This window comes from Myxocyprinus asiaticus, chromosome 32, assembly GCF_019703515.2.
Source record: "Myxocyprinus asiaticus isolate MX2 ecotype Aquarium Trade chromosome 32, UBuf_Myxa_2, whole genome shotgun sequence".
Lineage (NCBI taxonomy): Eukaryota > Metazoa > Chordata > Actinopteri > Cypriniformes > Catostomidae > Myxocyprinus > Myxocyprinus asiaticus.
This window is the reverse complement of record NC_059375.1, coordinates 14,079,822-14,101,432: the sequence shown is the minus strand read 5'-3', so window position 1 is coordinate 14,101,432 and position 21,611 is coordinate 14,079,822. Positions and strand designations below refer to the sequence as shown.

The following is a 21,611-nucleotide window of genomic DNA, read 5'->3' as shown; positions in this document are numbered from 1 at the left end:
TAAAATAAGCTTCCATTAAAGAGTTGTAAAGCATGAACCAAACCAACCAGCTCCGAGTTCAATCGCAACATTACAAACTTTGTTTTGAGGCAAAAATGTTTTTGAAAATCAGACAAAAAGACAAAGGTACAAGTCTGTGTACTTCGTCTTTCATGATGGCACGGCCTATCCCATGAAGCATTGTGAATGATTTCATTGAATTTAAAACAATTGTTATATACAAACTATTGATTTTTGGTTGTTTATTGTTAGTATAGAAACAATGTAGTTTACGGATATTGCAAAATATTCTGATATACACAAATATAGAAGCAGTTTGAGAGTGCAGGGAGACCGACTCATTTGCATCATTCAGAGTGTGTCATGGCAGTGGGCGGTCGCTTCCGGGCTTATTTCACAGGCTTTGTTGGCCGTGGTTCTCTGATTGGTGAAGCTTTCTCTGCTGGACCATGGTTAATGACCATGACGATTTTTAAACAGTGAAGATGAAATAACGCAGACGGATGGCTTCAACAAAAGCATACACCATCGATGTACAACCTCGGAGCTCATGGTAGGTTTGCCTTTAAAGGTTTATAAAGATTTTTACTTCCAGATCCAGACTGTCGTGCTCTATAACTGGAAAGCCACTTTCAACACGATGAGGTCATGACAACAATATAATGTAAACAACTACAATGTAGTAACTACTGTTTGAACAGTTTATTGTGGAATAATGCCTCTTGTTTCCGTATTGTTAAAAGCAGTATACAGTGTATACTGCGCAGTATTCAGTAGACAGCAAGCTAGTATGCCAATCCAAACATAGCCAATAGAGCGCAGCAGTCTGATTCCGGAAGAAAAAATCCCATTCATTTATCCTATAGACTAATTGATTTTCAATGATAACTTATAAACCTGTAAAGACAGACCTACCGTGAGCTACAAGGTTGTTCATCGATGGTATATGCTTCCGTTGAAGCCATCTGTCTGCATTATTTCACCGTCATTGTTTAAAAATCATGTTTGATAGCGGAATTCATGGTAAACAACTACATTACCCATGGTACAGCAGAGAAAGATCCACCAATCAGAGAACCGCGGCCAAGGAAACCCGCGAAACATGCCTAAGAGCAACCGCACACTCCCATGATGCACTGCGAATTACATAACCGAGTCGGTCTCCCTTTACCCTTAAACTACTGATATATTTGTACATATCTGAATATTTTGCAATAAAACTTAAAACGAATTGTTTCTATACGTATAATCAACAACCTAAAATCAAATTTTTTTTATATATTCTCATCCTTTTTTATTCAATGACATCATTCACAATCCTTCATAGGATTGTAGTTTGCGCCCTCATGAAAGACTTAAAGTACACAGCCTTGTACCTTTGTCTTTATGTCTGATTTTCAAATAATGTTTTGCCTCAAAACAAAGTTTGTGATGTAATTCACCTTGGAGCTGGTTGGTTTGGTTCATTGCTTACAACTCTTTTATGAAGGATTTTATATAAAGTCTATGGAAGAAATGAATGAGAAAAATCCTTCCGGAACCCAAACGGCTGAAAAAGTGGGCGGGCACTGTTGCGCTCTATGAACGCTGTGTGGGCCCCTGTCCCTTTAAATTCATTCGGCTTTTTCCGGAAGGTCTCGGTGATATTCGACGTCAAAACCGCTACTGCAAAGAGGGCAGTGACCATATTTTTGCAGATATCTATCATTTCTCGGGATAACTAAGAGCTGTATCAAAATCAGATATATTTACGCCTGTGCAGTGAAGCAGCCTGCCTCTCCGCAAATGCAAGCTATTAAATGCGTGGTGGTCGGCGACGGGTAAGTAGTGTTTTTTGGGAAGTGATGGAGAGTATCCTCTTTGGAAAACCCGTGTGGGGTATGCCTAATATTGGCCTTTGGATTTTATCATTTGCTTAACGGAAGACCTTATATTTGAAAATCCGCATTTGTATGCATGCAGATTGCATGCAAAATAACAGTTATTACAGGAATCTGAATTGCTATTGTAATGGGCGCAGGAGGCACATCATGAGAAATTGATAATTGCTTCATATCAATATTATTTTGATTCGTTGATGCACGTGCGGTTTGTCAGTATGCATTGATTATTGGAGATTAAATGAATAAGCCTTCAACAGAAACGCGTATTTTTCGCTGCAACCAGATAGTGTATTTATCATTGTGTTGAAGTAATGACCCACGTTGAATGGTAAAAACCGAAGCACAAACGCACCTCTATGGTTACCACTCCCACTTACGCGCGCGAGTGTGCAGTGCACGAGAAGTGTGTGGGGCGCGTGCATGTGCGCGAGAGAGTGTTTCCTCTGCTGTCACATGCGTTTCATTCCACATGTAATGGACCACTACAGGCGCGCGCGTATATAAACATAAACCATTCCAAAATGTATCCTGTGAAAATTACACACACACACACACACACTGTCTTTTTTTTTTGTACCTTTAATTCTTCTATTACTTTGCTTTGAATTGACAGAAATGGATTCAGAGAAATCTAGTTCATCCCTCTTATGTTTTTCCCCCAGGGCGGTTGGTAAGACCTGCCTGCTGATCAGCTACACCACAAATGCCTTTCCTGGCGAGTACATCCCCACAGTGTAAGTATCTGATTGTATGCACCTCTTACAGTTTTGTCAAAACAATTAGGGCGGACTAGTTTTATCCATCAGGAATTGATTGGATTGTGAAAACCGGCCATTTTTATACCAGAATTGAGCCCACAGTTGTTTGAGGGGAAGGGTTTAACCCTTAAATGCATACCTCAGGTCTTTAGTGACCTGGGACCTCATTCCACCCCCTGTACCTCATCCATTCTTTGGAGTTGTCCCCACACCTCTTTAGTATTCCTCAGTTTTTCTATTATAAATGGTGAACACAAAAAAAAAAAAAGCCAAAATTGCAACAATAAAACATTTCGTTTAAAGGTGCACTCAGTAATGTTTTCCTCATTAAAAAAGCTGTACTCCTTAAGAAATGAATAGTAATTTTGAAACATATGTATAAAATCCTAATCACTCACATGAGATGAAGACTCCAGTCACATCAGTGACCTTATAAAAGCTGTTTTATTCTACATGGAGAGGGTCCACACCAGTCAAATGCTACTCGCTTAATCTCAGTAACCATCCTGTTAACTGACACTTTCACTCATGGATTAAATTAATAAAATTAATAATGTAAGCAATTTTTTTCATGGAAAGGTATGCAAACATTTTTACTACCTGAAAGATATTAATGAAATAAGTGTACTAAGATATCTCACTGGTCTCTGTGACAGCTCTAGACTCTGTAAACAGCAAACAAATATGTGTCTGCGGGTCACGGTCTTTGACGCTTTCTGCCTGTCAATCATTTTGTGCGTTCTCATAGTATTGTAGTTGCAGCGAAATATTGAGGCATAATGCCATTTTTGTGCCATGTTGCTCATAACAGTTCAGGGCGCTACTTTGCTGCTGTTGTTTTTCACAACCGCTTCTGCTCGTGTCAGTCTCAGTAAAGCTCATTTGGTATCTTTGGAGTGTGGGGTTTTGGAAAGAGGGGGTGTGGCTAATCCAACGGCTCAGCTTGTCGAAATCCTAGAACGGCTAAAATTGTTTACAGCGGGGACCTGGGTAGCTCAGCAAGTAAAGACACTGACTACCACACTTGGAGTCACAAGTTCGAATCCAGAGCATGCTGAGTGACTGCAGTCAGGCTTCCTAAGCAACCAATTGGCACAGTTGCTAGGGAGGGTAGAGTCACATGGGGTAACCTCCTCGTGGTCACTATAATGTGGTTCTCGCTCTCGGTGGGGCGCGTGGTGAGTTGTGCGTGGATGCCGTGGAGAATAGCGTGAAGCCTCCACACGCGCTATGTCTCCGCAGTAACGCGCTCAACAAGCCACGTGATAAGATGCGCGGATTGATTGTTTCAGATGCGGAGGCAACTGAGATTCGTCCTCCGCCACCCGGATCAAGGCGAGTCACTACGCCACCACGAGGACTTAGAGCGCATTGGGAATTGGGCATTCCAAATTGAGGAGAAAAGGAGAGAAAAATCCCAAAATAAAAGAAAATTGTTTACAGCACCTTTAAGTACTCAAATGTGTATAGTGTCAGTTTTTTTTGCACTTCCATAAATCATATTTTTATGATTATTTCATATCTATACAAGTTTACTATCGCTGGATATCTATTTCTTTGTTTTTACAAGAGAAATTATTACTGTACATGCTATTTCTTACTCAAGGTGACGCTGTTGTTTCAGTGATTGACTTGATTTACATTTGACATTGTTATTTGGTGAAGAAACAACATTGAAGTAAACTATATCAAGTTTAACACATGAATAGTATGATATGACTATTGTCATTTGGATGTACTACTGAAATTATGTAAGTTGTTCATTTATTTACACTCAATAAGTGCCTGAGAAAATACGCATAAGCTACACACAAGTTACACATACATTACACATGTGTAGCTTATGTGTTATACGTGCCGGGTCTCTAAAGACCCGAATATTTAAGAGTTATTGGTTAAATTCCCATGCATTTAAGGGTTGAAAAGCAAGAAAGATTAATAAGATCAGTCAAAAAGTTGTTTTAGAAGTGAAACAACTCTTTATATTTTTTTATAAAAGTATATTAAGACAATTTTTTTTCCCTTTGGAATAATGTCAGGGTTCCCAGAGTCATGGAAAACCTGGAAATATCAGGGAATTTGTAAATGGTCCTTGAAATTAATAAAATATAAAATCATGGAAGTTTCTATAGTGAATATAATTTTTTTTTTTTATTATTATTATTTTTTTTCAGCTCTAAAATATGTAGATGACAAGAAACCGCTCCTTGACAGTACTTCAACTCTTTAATATGATTTTTTTATTTTAATTTTTTTTAAATCACAAGCTACTGGAATTCCAGAAATTCAGTGGTCAAAATGTGTGGGAAACCTGTAATGTTCACTGATGAATTGTGCACAATAAGACCAGGGATGTGCATTAAGTAAGAATAGGTTCAATTTTGATTTCAAGTTGACTTTAAATACACTTTGTTTACATAAAGGCTTACACCCGATTACTCTTCCATTTTAGTCACATGATTAATTCGTTTCACTGGTGATCTGGGGCCTGTTTTGCTGTTTCACCTCACATGAAGTGCATGTGAGAACACTGATTTGCATTTCAATGAGACAATTAGTAGACTATTCTAAAGATTAATTGAACTTTGCCCTGATGCTTTGCATGGAGATATTCCAAAAATGTGAGAGTTGATGTAATTCAGGAATGTGACATTTTGAAATGCATTTTTGAGTAATTGCTTTATTTATTATAGAGATGAATGAGCATCCAGGAATGGTTAATGGTTCGGAATGAAAGTCATTTGCTGAACTATGGTGGAAACGACATTCCAATGTCATTTGTGTCATTCCAAAAGTTTAGCAAGGATGTATTGAGTATTATGTCGATGTGTTCTCAACTGGGGCCTTTTTCAGATTTGACAACTACTCTGCCAATGTGATGGTCGATGGAAAACCAGTCAACCTTGGTTTATGGGATACAGCAGGACAGGAAGACTATGACCGCCTTCGACCCCTCTCATATCCACAGACGGTGTGTATCTTCATCTTCTTGACTAATAACTAGGCCCAAACTGCACTGTAAACCCTAATAAGTGTGCAGAACTCAATCTTTTTAAGTTAATAAAGTCACAAGTTTAAGTAAACAGAACTTTCAGATTTTAATTTTGTGCTACACATGCATGCTAATTGGTCTTAACTTGAAATATTGAGGAAGATAACTTATATATTTTGATGGCACTTAACTTTAATTTTATCTCTTTGGCTGAACTTAAATTTAACAATAGTCTCAACTTAAATGCTTCAATTAGAAGAAACCTAGCTAGTACTGACTAGAATAACCTAGTACAGTGGATGCTAGCATGCTGATTGCATGCTGATTTGTAACACTATGCTTTCATTAGCAAACCAATTGCTCAATGAGTAAAGCAGTATAGAACATTCTTTACCTGTACTAGTCCTCAATCTAAGCTAATTACATTTTCTCAGAATGTAAGAAAAGAACCCCTGGAGTCACGAGTTCGAATCCAGGGCGTGCTGAGTGACTCCAGCCAGGTCTCCTAAGCAACCAAATTGGCCTGATTACTAGGGAGGGTAGAGTCACATGGGGTAACCTCCTTGTGGTCGTGATTAGGGGTTCTCACTCTCAGTGGGGCGTGTGGTAAATTGTGCGTGGATCGCGGAAAGTAGCATGAGCCTCCACGTGCTGGGAGTCTCCGCGGTGTCATGCGCGGTGAGCCACGTGATAAGATGCGCGGATTGACGGTCTCAGAAGCGGAGGCAACTGAGACTTGTCCTCCGCCACCCGGATTGACTTGAGTAACCGTGCCACCATGAGGACCTACTAAGTAGTGGAAATTGGGCATTCCAAATTGGGAGAAAAAGGGGGATAAAAACATTTTAAAAAGAAAAAAAATGTAAGAAAAGAACACGCAAAGTGGCAGGGGATTTGATTGACAGGTCTTCCAATTCTGCGGAGATCAGCTGAACTTTATGTGGAGTTCTGCAGGTGGGTCTGTTAATAACAGTGTATAATTTTTTAGTTGTCTCCTGCACAACAATAGGAAGTTGATTTTGGGTTACACATGAAGGATCATCAATGACAGCCTCTCATTTTTCTTCTCTTTCCTCTACAGGATGTGTTCTTAATATGCTTCTCTTTAGTGAGTCCAGCATCCTTTGAGAACGTCCGTGCGAAGGTGAGTGTTAAAACAACTAACTTGTAGTTGTTTTGGGGGAGAAACAGCATGTAAAGCAGACAAAACAGCCTATTTCTAGCTTAAGTTTATCAAAAAAAGAGTATCAGAACTTTGAACAGCATTTTATGCATTTAAAGGTGCTATACAAATAAAATATTATTGTAATTATTATTATTGTTACTTTTATTTTTTAATGCAAGACTAACTTTTGTAACGTGTCCTCTTGCACCAGTGGTACCCCGAGGTGCGACATCACTGTCCCAACACACCGATCATTCTGGTGGGTACCAAACTGGACCTGCGAGATGATAAGGACACCATAGAGAGGCTGCGGGACAAAAAGCTTTCGCCCATCACCTACCCCCAGGGCCTGGCCATGGCCCGTGAGATCGGTGAGGACAGGGAAAAGGGGTGTTTATAGTCAGAAATTAGCTTGACAACATCATAGACCCCAAGAGAACTAGAAGCCTAAATTATGAAACCAAAGTACTATCGTAACACTGTCATCATAAACCTTGAATTATGAATACAGACAGCAGGACAGCTGAAAAACCGTACTTATCTTCCATTACTGGAGGCATGTTTCAGCTAACTACAATAGAGTTATTGAGATGGGTTCTCTAAGGGAGTGGGATGCTGGTTGTGTTGTCATATGAAGTTGCTTAGTGGAGTGGGCCGCACTCACAGAGGCTCATTGTCTGACTGGTGGAGGTCCAGCATGAGCTGGGAGCGTGGGGGAGGAGTGGCAGCCAGAGAAAGATGGCCAGAGAACACAAAATGGCTTCTCCTAAGAGAGCCACCCGTCAGCTGCAATAGAAGGGCTCTTTGTCATTTTGGTCTGTATGCTGCAAGTAACCCAACTGTGAATGTTTTTTCAAAGCCTGCCAGGAACCATAAATGGCTGACTTATGCAAGACCAGTGCCCCAAATAATTGTCTCTGAAGGTTAACAGGAACCAGTGGCGTAACTAGGATCTTACATGGGGCCCAACTGCAAAAACACCAGATTGGAATGAATAATTCCGTCAAATAAGTCATTTTATATTTTAATGAGTTTTAGAGCAAGTTGTTAGGCCATTGTGCATATATGTTGTGCAGACATCATGAAACGAGGAGAACAGTGGCATAGCCATGGGTGTGCAAAAGCCAACCTAGTCTCACATTTTTTGCAAACTGACTTTTACGTGCTGCTTTCTACGTTTTGCTGCAGTTTTCTGGTGAAATTAACACTAGCTACAACAACTGTGCGTTTTAAACACTTTCACATAAATCAGGGGTACTGTAGCTGTTTACGACTTTATTAACACTTATGTTTCACACTATTAATCACACACTGCTATGTTATGATATCGAAACAATTTTACTCTAACGCATCATTTAAAAACTTTCAATTTGAACGCTTGTATTACAGACCCAACAACATTTACACACTTATTCCAAGGTGATTAACTTCCGTGGTAGCTCACCTGATAGAGTGTTGTACATTGGACTCGGAATTTGAGCCTCGAGCCTGGCCAAGCACGCTTGAAACGAAAGTGAAAGTGAAGTGAAAGTGCCATAGAAGCATCACGAATTGTTTTGGTTGATTTAGTAACTTTGCTTTTCATGTTGAATTTTCTTTTAAAACACTATTGGTTAGGTTTAGGTTAAAGTTTTAGGTTAGAGAGGTACGTTTTACTCATTAAAACATTAATCTAATATTCACCTTGTCTTATTACATCACTCCACTCACTTTTGGCGCCCCCCGCTGGACATTTCACTTGGAGACTGAAACCAAACGTGAAATGAAGCACGTAATTTTGGTTTGCAAAAATGTTACTATTTCACGTAAATTTCATGAGATCAAGCTGGCAAAAGCCACCCAAAATTTAAGCTTGCACACCCAAATGAAATGCCGGGTTTTCTGATGCTTAATTATAGTATATAGGGGTTAAAATGTATCAATATAATGCTGAAACTTAGATCCACCAACTTCGGAATTTAATAATACCCAATGTGTTACAGAAGCAGTCTCTGATTACATGCGCACTCTCGCAACAGACGCGTAGGGTGTGACTGAGGATACAATCGCTCTTTTTAAATTTGAAAGTTTATGCTACCGAGGTCGGATTCCCGCCTCATTATTCATATTTGTGCACGTCCATATAAGTAAAATAAGTTATTTGTGGTTGTTTTCTTCCCAAATTACAATATAGTATGCATATTGTGGAATATTTGGAGAATACACTTGGAAAGGTTGGCGATACTGTACTGCGCATTTACTCACGATCATTATTTGTCCTTAACATGTTATTCGCCATTAAGTTGTTAATTCTGTGACCCTGCTTGGTTTAAAGTTCAGACTTATCTGCCTGTATAGATGACAGATTTTGTTTATATTTTAATTATTGGTTCAGTAAGTGTTCCCGTGATGATACGCAAATCTATTATGCATAAACAGCAGCCTACTGAAGCAGAGGCAACTGAGACTTGTCCTCCGCCACCTGGATTGAGGTGAGTAACTGCGCCACCACGAGGACCTAGTAAGTAGTGGGAATCGGGCATGCCAAATTGGGGAGAAAATTTTGTTAAAAAAACAAAAAGGACAAGAATATCAGGGAGATTTAGGGGTGGGCTCTTTTGACTTGTAGTAACCACCTAGTAACCATGCAGAACACCCTAGCAATTGTATAGCAATGCCCTGGTGACCACCCACAACTCCCTGCCACTTGCAAGCACCAAGAATGTAGTTTATTAAAAGTATTCTTTGAAAATTAAAAAGTATACTTTCCTGTTTCATTCTGCAGGTGCCGTGAAGTACCTGGAATGCTCGGCTCTGACTCAGCGTGGTCTAAAGACTGTATTTGACGAGGCCATCCGTGCTGTCCTGTGCCCTCCACCCGTCAAAAAACGCGGCAAGAGGTGCACTCTCTTCTGAGCAAAAGCGATGACAACTCCTGGCACGCCCACACAAAAATACAATATTTTTAATCAGCCTTTTGGAAATATATTGTACTACTCTCACAGGTTCGGTGATAGCCGTCCATGCAGTTCTAATACACTGAATGCAAATTACATGTATATGAACCATTGGCAAGACTTAGAGGTGTTGTCCATTTGGAGGGAAACCTCGTGGTAGATGGCTTTTGTTTTCGCAGCCTCACACCTCTGTCCAAAGATGTAATATTCCATTTCATATTGTTTATATGAGAAGTTTTAGTGGTAAAATGTGATTGTTGACATACTGTAAGGAAGTGTTTCTTGGTGTTGTAAAGGAAGTGTGTCAAAGAAATGGGAAATTTCTGTTGATTTAGAGAGTCTTGTACTAAGCTAACCATTTACAGTATTTGCATTCCTGGTGGTGTTAAAGTCCACATGAAACAACATTCTCAACCCATTTTACTTCCATATTGTGGCATATTTCCGAGTGAAACAGGATATTCAATAATAAAAAATAAAAAAAAACATAGGCCGGGATTTGATTTTATCAATTGCAAATTGTTTGGTTTGTGAAAAGTGGGTGTTATATATCAGAATGAAGCCAGGCGACTGGAGGGGAGGGGTTTAAAAAATTAAGGCCTTGATGACATCAGCTGAAAAGAATCGAAGTTTCAGAGGTGGAGAAATGTTGTTGAGAGATTACAAAGATTTTATGTAATTTTTTTGGATTAACACATCAATGAACCGTTCAAAATAAGACCAGGAACACGTAAAAAGTAAGTGAATAGGGACACTTTTGATTTCATGTTTACTTTAACCCACATGCAGTTATGAACATTAAATGTTTTCTTCTTGTCAACTCTTAAACTCTTAAACAACTGTCATTACAAACACTAGGGAAGGTAACTGTGAAACCGCAACATTGTGTCTCTACTTTCATGTTGATACAAGAATCAGCAATTTTATGAATTTTGAATTTTCTTTCTTTTCTAGTTTTTAAATGTATTTTAAAGTGTTTCCCTTTTTCACCTCAAATAAAGCTAAATTTACCCTAATTTGTGATGAAGGGTGTTATGGTACAGCTTCACTATCCAAAACTATCTGAGCTTTATTTGAACAAATGCCCATTAATGGGTGTGTACGAGTGTCTTGCATGCCACAACGAGAAGCTTTGCTAATCCGAATGTCTCTTTAATTGAAGGAGGTGCATGGGCATTTGTTTTTTGTTTTTCCCACTTTGGAAACCTTGTTATTGTGTGTCTGCATGTGATGTGCAGTGGTTTGGCTGTTGAGTGAGCTTTGAAATTTATATGGTCACAAACAGTATCCTGCATTGGTGCTACAGCACTTCCTCTCTTTGTAAATAAACCCTCAAAATGGAGGGGGGAAAAAAGAAAGATAATCTTCACTGCTGCCAAAAGACATTTCCATGATGTAAGATAGAATATTTACAATGTTTTGATTGAGGAATGCATTAATTAATAAATCTATTAATGTTTTACTCATATTTTGACCCTCTGCCTATTTTATTTTACATTTTGGCTTCTCTGCCAAAAATATTAATGATGTTAATACAGAAATTTGCATTACTTTTAAATTGTAACGTCTATGTAGCCACATAAAATCAAGTGCTTTGTCTAAATAGTGTATAGTCCACAATAAATATGTTATTCATTAGTGGTTGAGCTGTTTTGTAATTAGAAGTCCTTAATTTTAACATTTGATTAGGAAAATCTGTATTTAATCACTACTTTTTGGAATAAACAATCCAGACATGAGCGTGAAAGGTGACCTCTCCTGGTTGTACATTAAATTACAGGACCTGAGAGACTAGATAGCGGAATGTACTGTATTGTCATGGCAACTGGAACTTACTAGAAGGTTAGTCCTTAACACTGCAAATCAAACGTCTCGTGAGAGTGATATGAGGTAATTAGAGTAATTGCTGTTGAATGGTTAAAGGGATAGTTCACCCCAAAATTTAAATTCTCTCACCATTTACTTACTTTCGTGCCATCCCAGATGTGTATGGCTTTCTTTCTTCAAAACACAAACAAAGATTTTTAGAAGAATATTTCAGCTCTGTAGGTCCCTACAATGCAAGTGAATGGTGGTCAGAATTTTTTCAAGCTCCAAAAAGCACATAAAGGCAGCATAAAAGTAACCCATAAGACTCCAGTGGTTAAATCTATATCTTCAGAAGTGATATGATAGGTGTGGGTGAGAAACAGATCAATATTTCAATCCTTTTTTACTATAACCTCTACTTTCACTTCCACGTTCTTCTTTTGTTTTTAGCGATTTGCATTCTTTGTGTATATCGCCATCTACTGGGCAGGGAGGATAATTTATTAAAATTAGTAAGAATTACTAATAAGAGTGTGAACTATCCCTTTAATTTCAGCTTAAATGTTTATTTCATTATGCTGGGGTTTCAATACAAAGAAACTATGATGGTCCCTGGTAACTGTATTCTTTCCCTGTCTGGAAAAAAGTGTGAACATTCAGGCTTGGAATGACTTGGTGAGCAAATGACAGACTTTTTTATTTTTGGGTGAACTATCCCTATAAGATGACACATTCCATAGAGACAAGTTCTGCATATGAATTGTTATGTAACAGGTACAAGTACAATGCAGTTGATTAAACTGTGCACAACTTAAACAATTCAGAACATACTTTAATTCTGCCTTTAGAGGGATGATCTCCAAACAACATGATGAAACACCATGATCAGTTTTAGCAGGCCAGAAAACCCCCATCTACTAGCAGCATCACCCCATTGGTCATGGCACTCTTATCGCTGAGGAGGAAGAGGATGGAATTTACCACATCCTCCACTTCTAAAGAACATAAGTAATAAAATGCATTTGAGCATTACTGGGTTTGTCAAAATGAACCACTCAGTAAACAAGCCTAGATCATCATTATTAAATAATTTGGTTGTGGATAGACTTTGACATTCTTCTGATCTTTCACAATCTACAAAGTTAATGCCATTAAAATTGGCTTGCACAATCTTCAAATCACAATCCCAAACACTTCCTCTCCCAAATGTGGAGAGCACAGCATTAAATATAAAAACAATAGTCTTTAGTCAGAATAGTTGGCTGTGAGGGATTGACTTCTAGTCTGTTCAGTGAGTTCATGTCTAATTATCAAAACCTACATTTTCCAGAGTTTTTCTTCACTGGAATGTTTTGGCATGACATATTTTTCACATTTCATCAGCTGAACGCTGGTCACCAAAGTATTAAATAGTACAACCCATTGAACAGATCATATCTATCCCTCACAGCCTTGTTTACATTTGTGAGTATAAAGTGGAGTGAAAAGAAGCAATGAGATTATGCTATATTTAACTGGTTGTCATCTTAACAAGAACATTACATTGTCTATTAAAATTCTCTCTTCATTTACTCATCCTCATGCCATCACAGATGTGTATGACTTTCTTTCTTCTGCTGAATACAAATGAAGATTTTAGAAGTATATTTCAGCTCTGTAGGTCCATAAATGCAACTGAAGGAGGTCCAAAACTTTGAAGCTCCAAAAAACACATAAAAGCAGCACAAACAAAATCCATAAGGCTCCAGTAGTTTAATCCTTGTCTTCAGAAGCAATCCAATCAGATTTGGGTGAGAACAGACCAAAATGTGAAAACATTTCACTGTACATCTTGCCATTGCAGTCTCTAGGCATGATCATTATATCAAGCTAGATTACACTTCCTAGTGCTTGACGCATGCGCAGATCGCTAGATGGCGCTAGGAAATGCAATCAAGCTTGGAATTAAGGAGATTGCTGATGTCAAGATTTATAGTGAAAAAGGAGTTACATTTTGGTCCATTCTAAAACCGATTTGATCGTTTCAGAAAATATGGATTAAACCACTGGAGTTGTATGGATTACTTTTATGCTGCCTTTATGTGCTTTTTGGAGCTTCAAAGTTTTGGTCACCATTCACTAGTATTGTATGGATTTACAGAGCTGGAATATTCGTCTAAAAATCTTCATTTGTGTTCTGCAGAAGAAAGAAAGTCATACACATCTGGGATGGCATGAGGGTGAGGAAATGAAGAATTTTCATTTTTGGGTGAACTACATTAGTGAGCACATTTATTTGAAAAGAAACATGCTTACTTGCAAATTTTCCCAGTGGGATACGTGATGTCATGCTTTTGGCCTTTACTGGGTCACTCCATCCAATCTTACCCAAATCTGTCATCACCACGGTTGGATTCACTGCGTTTACTCTTATCTGTCCAGGTCAGACTATAGTCAGTAAGACATGTTAAACTCACACGTACTGTATGCATGCAGGCACTTTTTTTTTTTTTTTTTTTTTTTTGGTCCTTTGTGAGCTTGAAAACATTGGTCACTTTGTACTGTTGTTGCATGGAAAAAGCTATGTTAATATTATTATTATTTTTTAAATTAATTTTAAATTCAGGCTTGAAACAACATGAGGGTGAGTAAATAATAACAGACTTTTAATTTTTGGTTGAACTATTCCTTTAAGAGGAAAAATGGATTGATTATATAATTCCATCATGAATTAGATGGCAAGCATCATGACTTGTGGTTGTGGATTTCCATAAATTTGCTGTTCCTTGAACAAACCAGTTTGTCTTGATCACAGATATGTTAAAGTGTTAGTAGCTTTCCAAGAATGTCTACATACAAAATCTGAACTCTGTTTTCTATTCAGTCAGCAAGAACAATGCACAAACAAATACACTATATTGCCAAAAGTATTCGCTCACCCATCCAAATAATTGAATTCAGGTGTTCCAATCACTTCCATGGCCACAGGTGTATAAAATGAAGCACCTAGGCATGCAGACTGCTTCTACAAACATTTGTGAAAGAATGGGCCGCTCTCAGGAGCTCAGTGAATTCCAGCGTGGTACTGTGATAGGATGCCACCTGTGCAACAAGTCCAGTCGTGAAATTTCCTCGCTACTAAATATTCCACTGTCAACTGTCAGTGGTATTATAACAAAGTGGAAGCGATTGGGAATGACAGCAATTCAGGCACGAAGTGGTAGGCCACGTAAAATGACAGAGCGGGGTCAGCGGATGCTGAGGTGCATAGTGCGCAGAGGTCGCCAACTTTCTGCAGAGTCAATCGCTACAGACCTCCAAAGTTCATGTGGCCTTCAGATTAGCTCAAGAACAGTGCGTAGAGAGCTTCATGGAATGGGTTTCCATGGCCGAGCAGCTGCAGCCAAGCCATACATCACCAAGTGCAATGCAAAGCGTCGGATGCAGTGGTGTAAAGCACGCCGCCACTGGACTCTAGAGCAGTGGAGATGCGTTCTCTGGAGTGACGAATCACACTTCTCCATCTGGCAATCTGATGGACGAGTCTGGGTTTGGCGGTTGCCAGGAGAACGGTACTTGTCTGACTGCATTGTGCCAACTGTGAAGTTTGGTGGAGGGGGGATTTTTGTGTGGGGTTGTTTTTCAGGAACTGGGCTTGGCCCCTTAGTTCCAGTGAAAGGAACTCTGAATGCTTCAGCATACCAAGAGATTTTGGACAATTCCATGCTCCCAACTTTGTGGGAACAGTTTGGGGATGGCCCCTTCCTGTTCCAACATGACTGCGCACCAGTGCACAAAGCAAGGTCCATAAAGACATGGATGAGTGAGTTTGGTGTGGAAGAACTTGACTGGCCTGCACAGAGTCCTGACCTCAACCCGATAGAGCACCTTTGGGATGAATTAGAGCGGAGACTGCGAGCCAGGCCTTCTCGTCCAACATCAGTGTCTGACCTCACAAATGCGCTTCTGGAAGAATGGTCAAAAATTCCCATAAACACACTCCTAAACCTTGTGGAAAGCCTTCCCAGAAGAGTTGAAGCTGTAATAGCTGCAAAGGGTGGGCCGACGTCATATTAAACCCTATGGATTAAGAATGGGATGTCACTTAAGTTCATATGTGTCTAAAGGCAGATGAGCGAATACTTTTGGCAATATAGTGTATATCTGTAAATATGCATTACCATCCGTTAGTAATTATATCCACTTCTTCAAGTAATTACAGTGCAGTTAGTGAAACACACCCACAATTTGAATAGATAGTGTGGGACAATTTGGATTTAGCACAACAGTACAGCCAATGAATCATTTTAAGAGTGTGGTTGTTAATTGGCTGGGAGCCTCCTGGCAAGACCATCCACCACAATTTAAGATTATACAATGAGCTTAGTGATTGATGAATTTCATAAACATGATAGGCATGCCATGAACTTGTTCTGACAAAAATCTCGACTTTAAGTTACAATTTAATGAGGAAGTGTCAGTGATTAGCCTGATATGGCCCCAACTCCAGCGCCATCACTTTGGTCAGCATGTCCAAAGCTCCTTATGTGGCACCTTCATGAGTAAAAACAAAGAACATACATTACAGAATCAAATGAGCATTTCTGGAAATTAGATATACAGTGGCAAGAAAAAGTATGTGAATACCTGTATTTATGTATAAATTTGTCTTAAAATTTGGTTTGATCTTCATCTGTAACAGTAATGAACAAACACAATCTGTTTTAACTAACAACACACAAACTACTGTATTGTTCTTGTACATACTGAATACATCATTCAAACATTCACAGTGTAGGTTGGAAACAGTATGTGAACCTCTATGGTTATTTTATTATATTTTATATTTAACTGTAAATCAATCTGTTTTTATATCACTCTGTCATTTTGTTTGTTTGATCTGTAAGGCACTTTGGGTCAACTTCTGTTGTGCTCTATAAATAAAGGTTGACTTGACTTGACTAATGACGTCAATAAAAGCTAATTAGAGTCAGGATTTGGCAAACCTGACATCTGATTAATGAAACAAGATTGGAGGTGTGGGTTAGAGCTACTTTGACATATAAAAGCACTCAAACATTTTGAGTTTGCTATTCACAAGAAGCGTCTGCTGATGTGGAATATGCCTCGCCAAAAATTTATCTCAGAAGACCTACAATCAAGAATTGTTGCTTTGCATAAAGCTGGAAAGGTTTACAGAGTTGTCTCAAAGAGCTTAGATATTCATCTGTCCACAGTTAGACAAACTGTCTATAAATGGAGACGATTTAGTACTGTGGCTACTCTCCCTAGAAGTGGCCATCCAGCCAAGATGACTCAGATGGTACACAGCAGAATGCTCAGTGAGGTTAAAAAAAAAAAAAAAAAAAAAAAAAAGGACCCTAGAGCGACAGCTAAAGAATTGAAGGATTCATTGGAACTGGTTAACATCTCTGTTCATGAGTCTACTATACGGAAAGGCATGGTGTCCATGGCAGGAACCATGAAGGAAGCCACTGCTTTCCAACAGAAACATTGCTGCATGCCTAAATTTTGCCAAACGCCACCTTGACAAGACTGCTGGGAGAAAGTATTTTGGACTGATGAAACTAAGGTTGAATTGTTTGGAAAGAACACGCAGCACTACGTGTGGCTTTAAAAGGGCACCACATACCAACATAAAAACATCATCCCAACAGTGAAGTACAGTGGAGGTAGCATTATGATTTGGGTCTGTTTTACATCTTCGGAGCCTGGACCGGTTGCCATCATCGAGGTAAAAATGAATTCGAAAGTTTATCAAGATATCCTACAGGATAATGTCAAGGTGGCTGTGCACCAGCTGAAGCTCAGTAGAAGTTGGATGATGCAACAAGACAATGACCTTAAACATCGAAGTAAATCCACTACAGAATGGCTTAAAATAAAGAAAATCCACATTTTGGAGTGGCCCAGTCAGACCTTAACCCAGTAGAAATGCTGTTAAATGACATCAAGAGAGCCGTTCACACCAGACATCCTAAGAATAGGGGTGAGCTGAAGCAGTTCTGTGAGGAAAAAAAGTTTTCTTCTGAACGATGTGCAGGTCTAATCCGCAACTACCGGAAACATTTGGTTGAGATTATTGTTGCCAAATAGGAGCAACCAGTTATTAAATCCAAGGGTTCACTTACTTTTTCCACAGCACTGTGAATTTTTAATCGAGATGTGTTCAATAAAGACATGAAAGATTATAAATAAATTTTGTGTGTTGTTAGCTTAAGCACATTGTGTTTGTCTATACTTGTGACTTTGATGAAGATGAGATTATATTGTATGACCAATTAATGCAGAAAACCAGCTAATTCCAAAGGGTTCACATATGTTTTCTTGCCACTGTACTTATAAGGTTGTTATTCATCCAAATCATCACAGAATGCCTAGCATTCACACTTGGTCATTCTTTTAAGATGTTTTAAGATGTTCTTCCTTTTATTTTAAGATGATTCTCCAACATGAAAGTCAGATTTTATACTGTTCTAAATCACAATAATTGGTTCTCTTTAAAATATAAGCAGACATACAAACATTAAGTTCACCCTTCATTACTGAAAGTGCTTGAAATCTGATGTTGACCGATCAAATGTCACAAAAACTTGCGTGTATTTTTTTTATTTTTTATTTTTTTGTCAAAATACTTATCCTTTCCCAACACTGTGACTTTCTGGCACAAAATGTGGAAACATTGTTCTTTTTGAGCATCCATAGCTAAATCAATGGTGTGAGATTGGGTTAGGACTATCTGTTTGTGCAACCAATGGCAGAAGGGTGTAGTGTTTAGGGAAACTTGTCACAATTCTGTTTGGTGTTACTAGTGGCGCAGACGTTGCACACTTCACCTTGAAGGGATAGTTCACTCAAAAATGAAAATTCTCTCATGATCTGATGGCATCATCCTCATGTCATCGCAGATGTGTAGGACTTTCTTTCTTCTGCTGAACACAAAGATTTCTAGAAGAATACTTCATCTCTGCAGGTCCATACAATGCAAGTGAATGGGTACCAAAACTTTGAAGCTCAAAAAAGCACAAAGGCAGCAAAAAAGTAATTCATACGACTCCAGTGGTTAAATCCATGTCTTCAGAAGCGAAATGATAGGTGTGGGTGAGAAACAGATCAATATTTAAGACCTTTTTTACTATAAATTCTCATCCCTGCCCAGTAGGTGGCGATATGCACAAAAAAAAATTTCATATTGCGAAGAACAAAAGAAGAAGAACTCTTAGGAGCAAATAAGAGGTCTGTTTGAAAGTGGAGATTTATAGTATAAAAGGATGAGGGTGAGTAAATGATTTTTGGCTGAACTATTCCTTTAAAGATTTTAAACAAAACAATTTACATTTGATAAATAAAACATTGAAACATTTCACTCACAGTATACGGCATGGTCTTTTTTATTTATTTATTTTTATTTTCTCCCCCTTTCTCCCCAGTTTGGAATGTCCAATTCCCAAAGTCCTCATGGTGGCATAGTGACTCGCCTCAATCCAGGTGGCGGAGGACGAATCTCTGTTGCCTCCACGTCTGAGACCGTCAATTCAGTATTTTATCACGTGGCTTGTTGAGCGCGTTACCGCGGAGACATAGCGCATGTGGAGGCTTCATGCTATTCTCCGTGGCATCCACGCACAACTCACTATGCGCCCCACCGAGGGCGAGAACCACATTATAGTGACCACGAGGAGGTTACCCCATGTGACTCTACCCTCCCTAGCAACCGGGCCAATTGGTTGCTTAGGAGACCTGGCTGGAGTCACTCAGCACACCCTGGATTCGAACTCGCGACTTCAGGGGTGGTAGTCAGCATCAATACTCGCTGAGCTACCCAGGCCCATACGGCATGGTCTTTAAGAGCAGACTTGGAAGCCTGGCTAGAGATGTTCACAACGGAGCCTCCACTTCCTCTGGCCTTCATACCTCGAGCTACAATCTACAACGAATTCACACCATCATTATGATTGTGTGTTGCATTATTAAAACTCATTCTGAAATCATAATGTCTTATTTTTTTCTTACTTGATCAACATGAAGTGCAGCTTTCACGTTGACATTGAAAGACTTGCAAAAGCATCACGTTTTTAGCTTAAATCAGACAAGCAGTTCAACAAATAATAAAAGAAAACAATTAAATTATAAGAGTATGAGTGATATTTCAATGCCCCACATGTCAAATTGATCTGGCGTGACCTCCAAAAAGGGCTGAGTTTAGCACAGGCTGCATTGTTCACCAGCAGATCCACTGGACCAACATCTCTCAGCGCCCGCTCTGTGGCATCCTAGTCCGACAGGTCCACGCATATCGGTTTAATGGAGGGCAACTGGGGATCAACAGCATCAGATATTACAAAGAGATTTCAATTGTCACAGTCTGGCTGAATGAGAACTATAAAGGAGCAGCAGGCTCTCTTGAGATATGGAGGAATGCAGATGCTTGGAATGGATGCCCACTTGGAGACAATAGATCCACAGGGGGTGTTGTCTTGGGGATGAGTTGGAGCATGACCAAGGGGTCATTACCTCCTGCACTAGGCTATCCAGGTCAGCTTTAGTGCATGTGACAGCCGTGACCTCTGCCTCACAACGTGCCAGAGCCAGTGCGGTGGACCGTCCAATCCCGAGAAGCCATTGAGGAAAAGTCAAAAGATCTGGCAAATCATCATATTCAACAAGGGTGTCTAATTTGGAAAGTATATGCACACTTATTATGCACATTTAATCTGCAGTATTCAGCATCATTCCACTGAATATCAGGGAAGCATGCTGAGACACTATAGTTAAAAGGAATGCATGTCTTAAGGCTGTTGTTGTTTTAAGTGTTAAAGTTTAGCTTTGCCAGCTCCAGTAACTAAAGCTCACTTTACAGTAAATGTTATCTCCATATTGTATTTTACGCAAAGGTCGGCAACACAATCAGCTTTAAACTACTCTACTGCAAATGAAAAGGAAAAGAAATCTGTTTTCAATCATTTATGTGCAGTTATTGAATACGCCATGCTGTATGGCCCAAGCATGTGACACAACGCGACACTAGAACACGCTCAACGCAATGCTTCGTTGCTTCTACACTGCAAGCGAACGACTTTGCTTGCATTGCGTTGTAGATCGCGTTTTTATAATAAGAGCGTTTTAGTTTGTAGTGTCATGTCACGTTGCTTGTAAAAGGCGAAACGAATGTGCTAAAAGAGCGCACAAATCTCTCATGAAAGACACATTTATTGTTCTTCAGTTCCTCAGTCTCAGTCTGATGTTTACATGACAAGTCAGTGAACTGAAGGAAGTTCACCGAAGTGTCGCGAAGTTGACAACACCACATGTCAACAAACTGTAAAAGTGATATCGTGAATGAAATGCTGTGTTTTATAAGATGGCATCACCTATCACATGATCAGCTCAAATACTGTAAGTGTAAGTTTGTTTTTTAAAGACTGGGGGTGTTTTAAATGATATAAGGTCTAAAATGTGTGTGAGACATATCGGGGTGGCATCTCAGTTCACATACTAACCATACTTAGTATGGATACTATTTTTATTTCCGTTTTCACTGTCTTTTGATGCGTTTTGAAGTCCGTACTGAAGTTTGTAAATATTATATGATTCGTATTCAAGTGATTGTAGTTTGAAAGAATGTACCCGTTTTGCAATTTCATATTTCTTTCTCTCTTTAGCTTTTTTTTTTTTTAGCACCAAAGCAAGAAAATGAAAAGCATTGCATTAGGTGTGTAGTTGATTTATCTATCGATTTTATCATTCTAGTGCGTCCACATATGACATATGACAAAAAATGCACATAAACTAAACTGCACAGTCAACAATCTACAAATAAAACAGAATTATTTTCAATAACAATTTGTTTCTGTCACGATTCTTGAATCGGCATGGCCCCAGTCAGAAAATTGGGGCTCAAAGGAAATTCAGAGTTTCCAACTCATAATTATGATTTTGTGGTGGCGTTCATGTGTGTTCAAATCATAAATACAATCGTTCCGACATGATATGAACACACCATTTTTCTCCATCAAACCATACCTAAAAACCAAGGGCTGGAGGGGCCAATTCATAAACGTTAAAATA

General features: G+C 39.0%; 2 protein-coding genes across 2 annotated transcripts; one reads left to right on the top strand and one right to left on the bottom strand.

Annotated features, from left to right (window-relative positions):
* Positions 1 to 1,646: 1,646 nt before the first annotated feature.
* On the top strand, positions 1,647 to 11,202 carry rac3b (Rac family small GTPase 3b). The gene is made up of 6 exons (XM_051666594.1): positions 1,647 to 1,820; positions 2,546 to 2,617; positions 5,495 to 5,612; positions 6,715 to 6,777; positions 7,010 to 7,169; positions 9,563 to 11,202. Exons 1-6 carry the CDS (start codon positions 1,786 to 1,788, stop codon positions 9,691 to 9,693), a joined length of 579 nt encoding a protein of 192 aa, XP_051522554.1. The 5' UTR covers positions 1,647 to 1,785; the 3' UTR covers positions 9,694 to 11,202.
* A 1,232-nt stretch (positions 11,203 to 12,434) lies between these two features.
* Positions 12,435 to 20,419, bottom strand: dcxr (dicarbonyl/L-xylulose reductase). The gene is given in 9 exon segments (XM_051666680.1): positions 12,435 to 12,538; positions 13,839 to 13,956; positions 16,012 to 16,076; positions 19,383 to 19,470; positions 19,557 to 19,602; positions 19,708 to 19,747; positions 19,750 to 19,858; positions 20,058 to 20,156; positions 20,369 to 20,419. Coding segments are annotated over 9 exon segments (720 nt in total).
* Positions 20,420 to 21,611: the final 1,192 nt, after the last annotated feature.

Excerpts from the sequence above, each read along its gene's own strand:
- rac3b (XM_051666594.1), top strand. The coding sequence starts at position 1,786 with ATGCAAGCTATTAAATGCGTGGTGGTCGGCGACGG. Across the intron at positions 1,821-2,545 it reads TGCGTGGTGGTCGGCGACGG|GGCGGTTGGTAAGACCTGCC; the intron begins GTAAGTAGTGTT and ends TTTTTCCCCCAG. Across the intron at positions 6,778-7,009 it reads TTGAGAACGTCCGTGCGAAG|TGGTACCCCGAGGTGCGACA; the intron begins GTGAGTGTTAAA and ends CTCTTGCACCAG.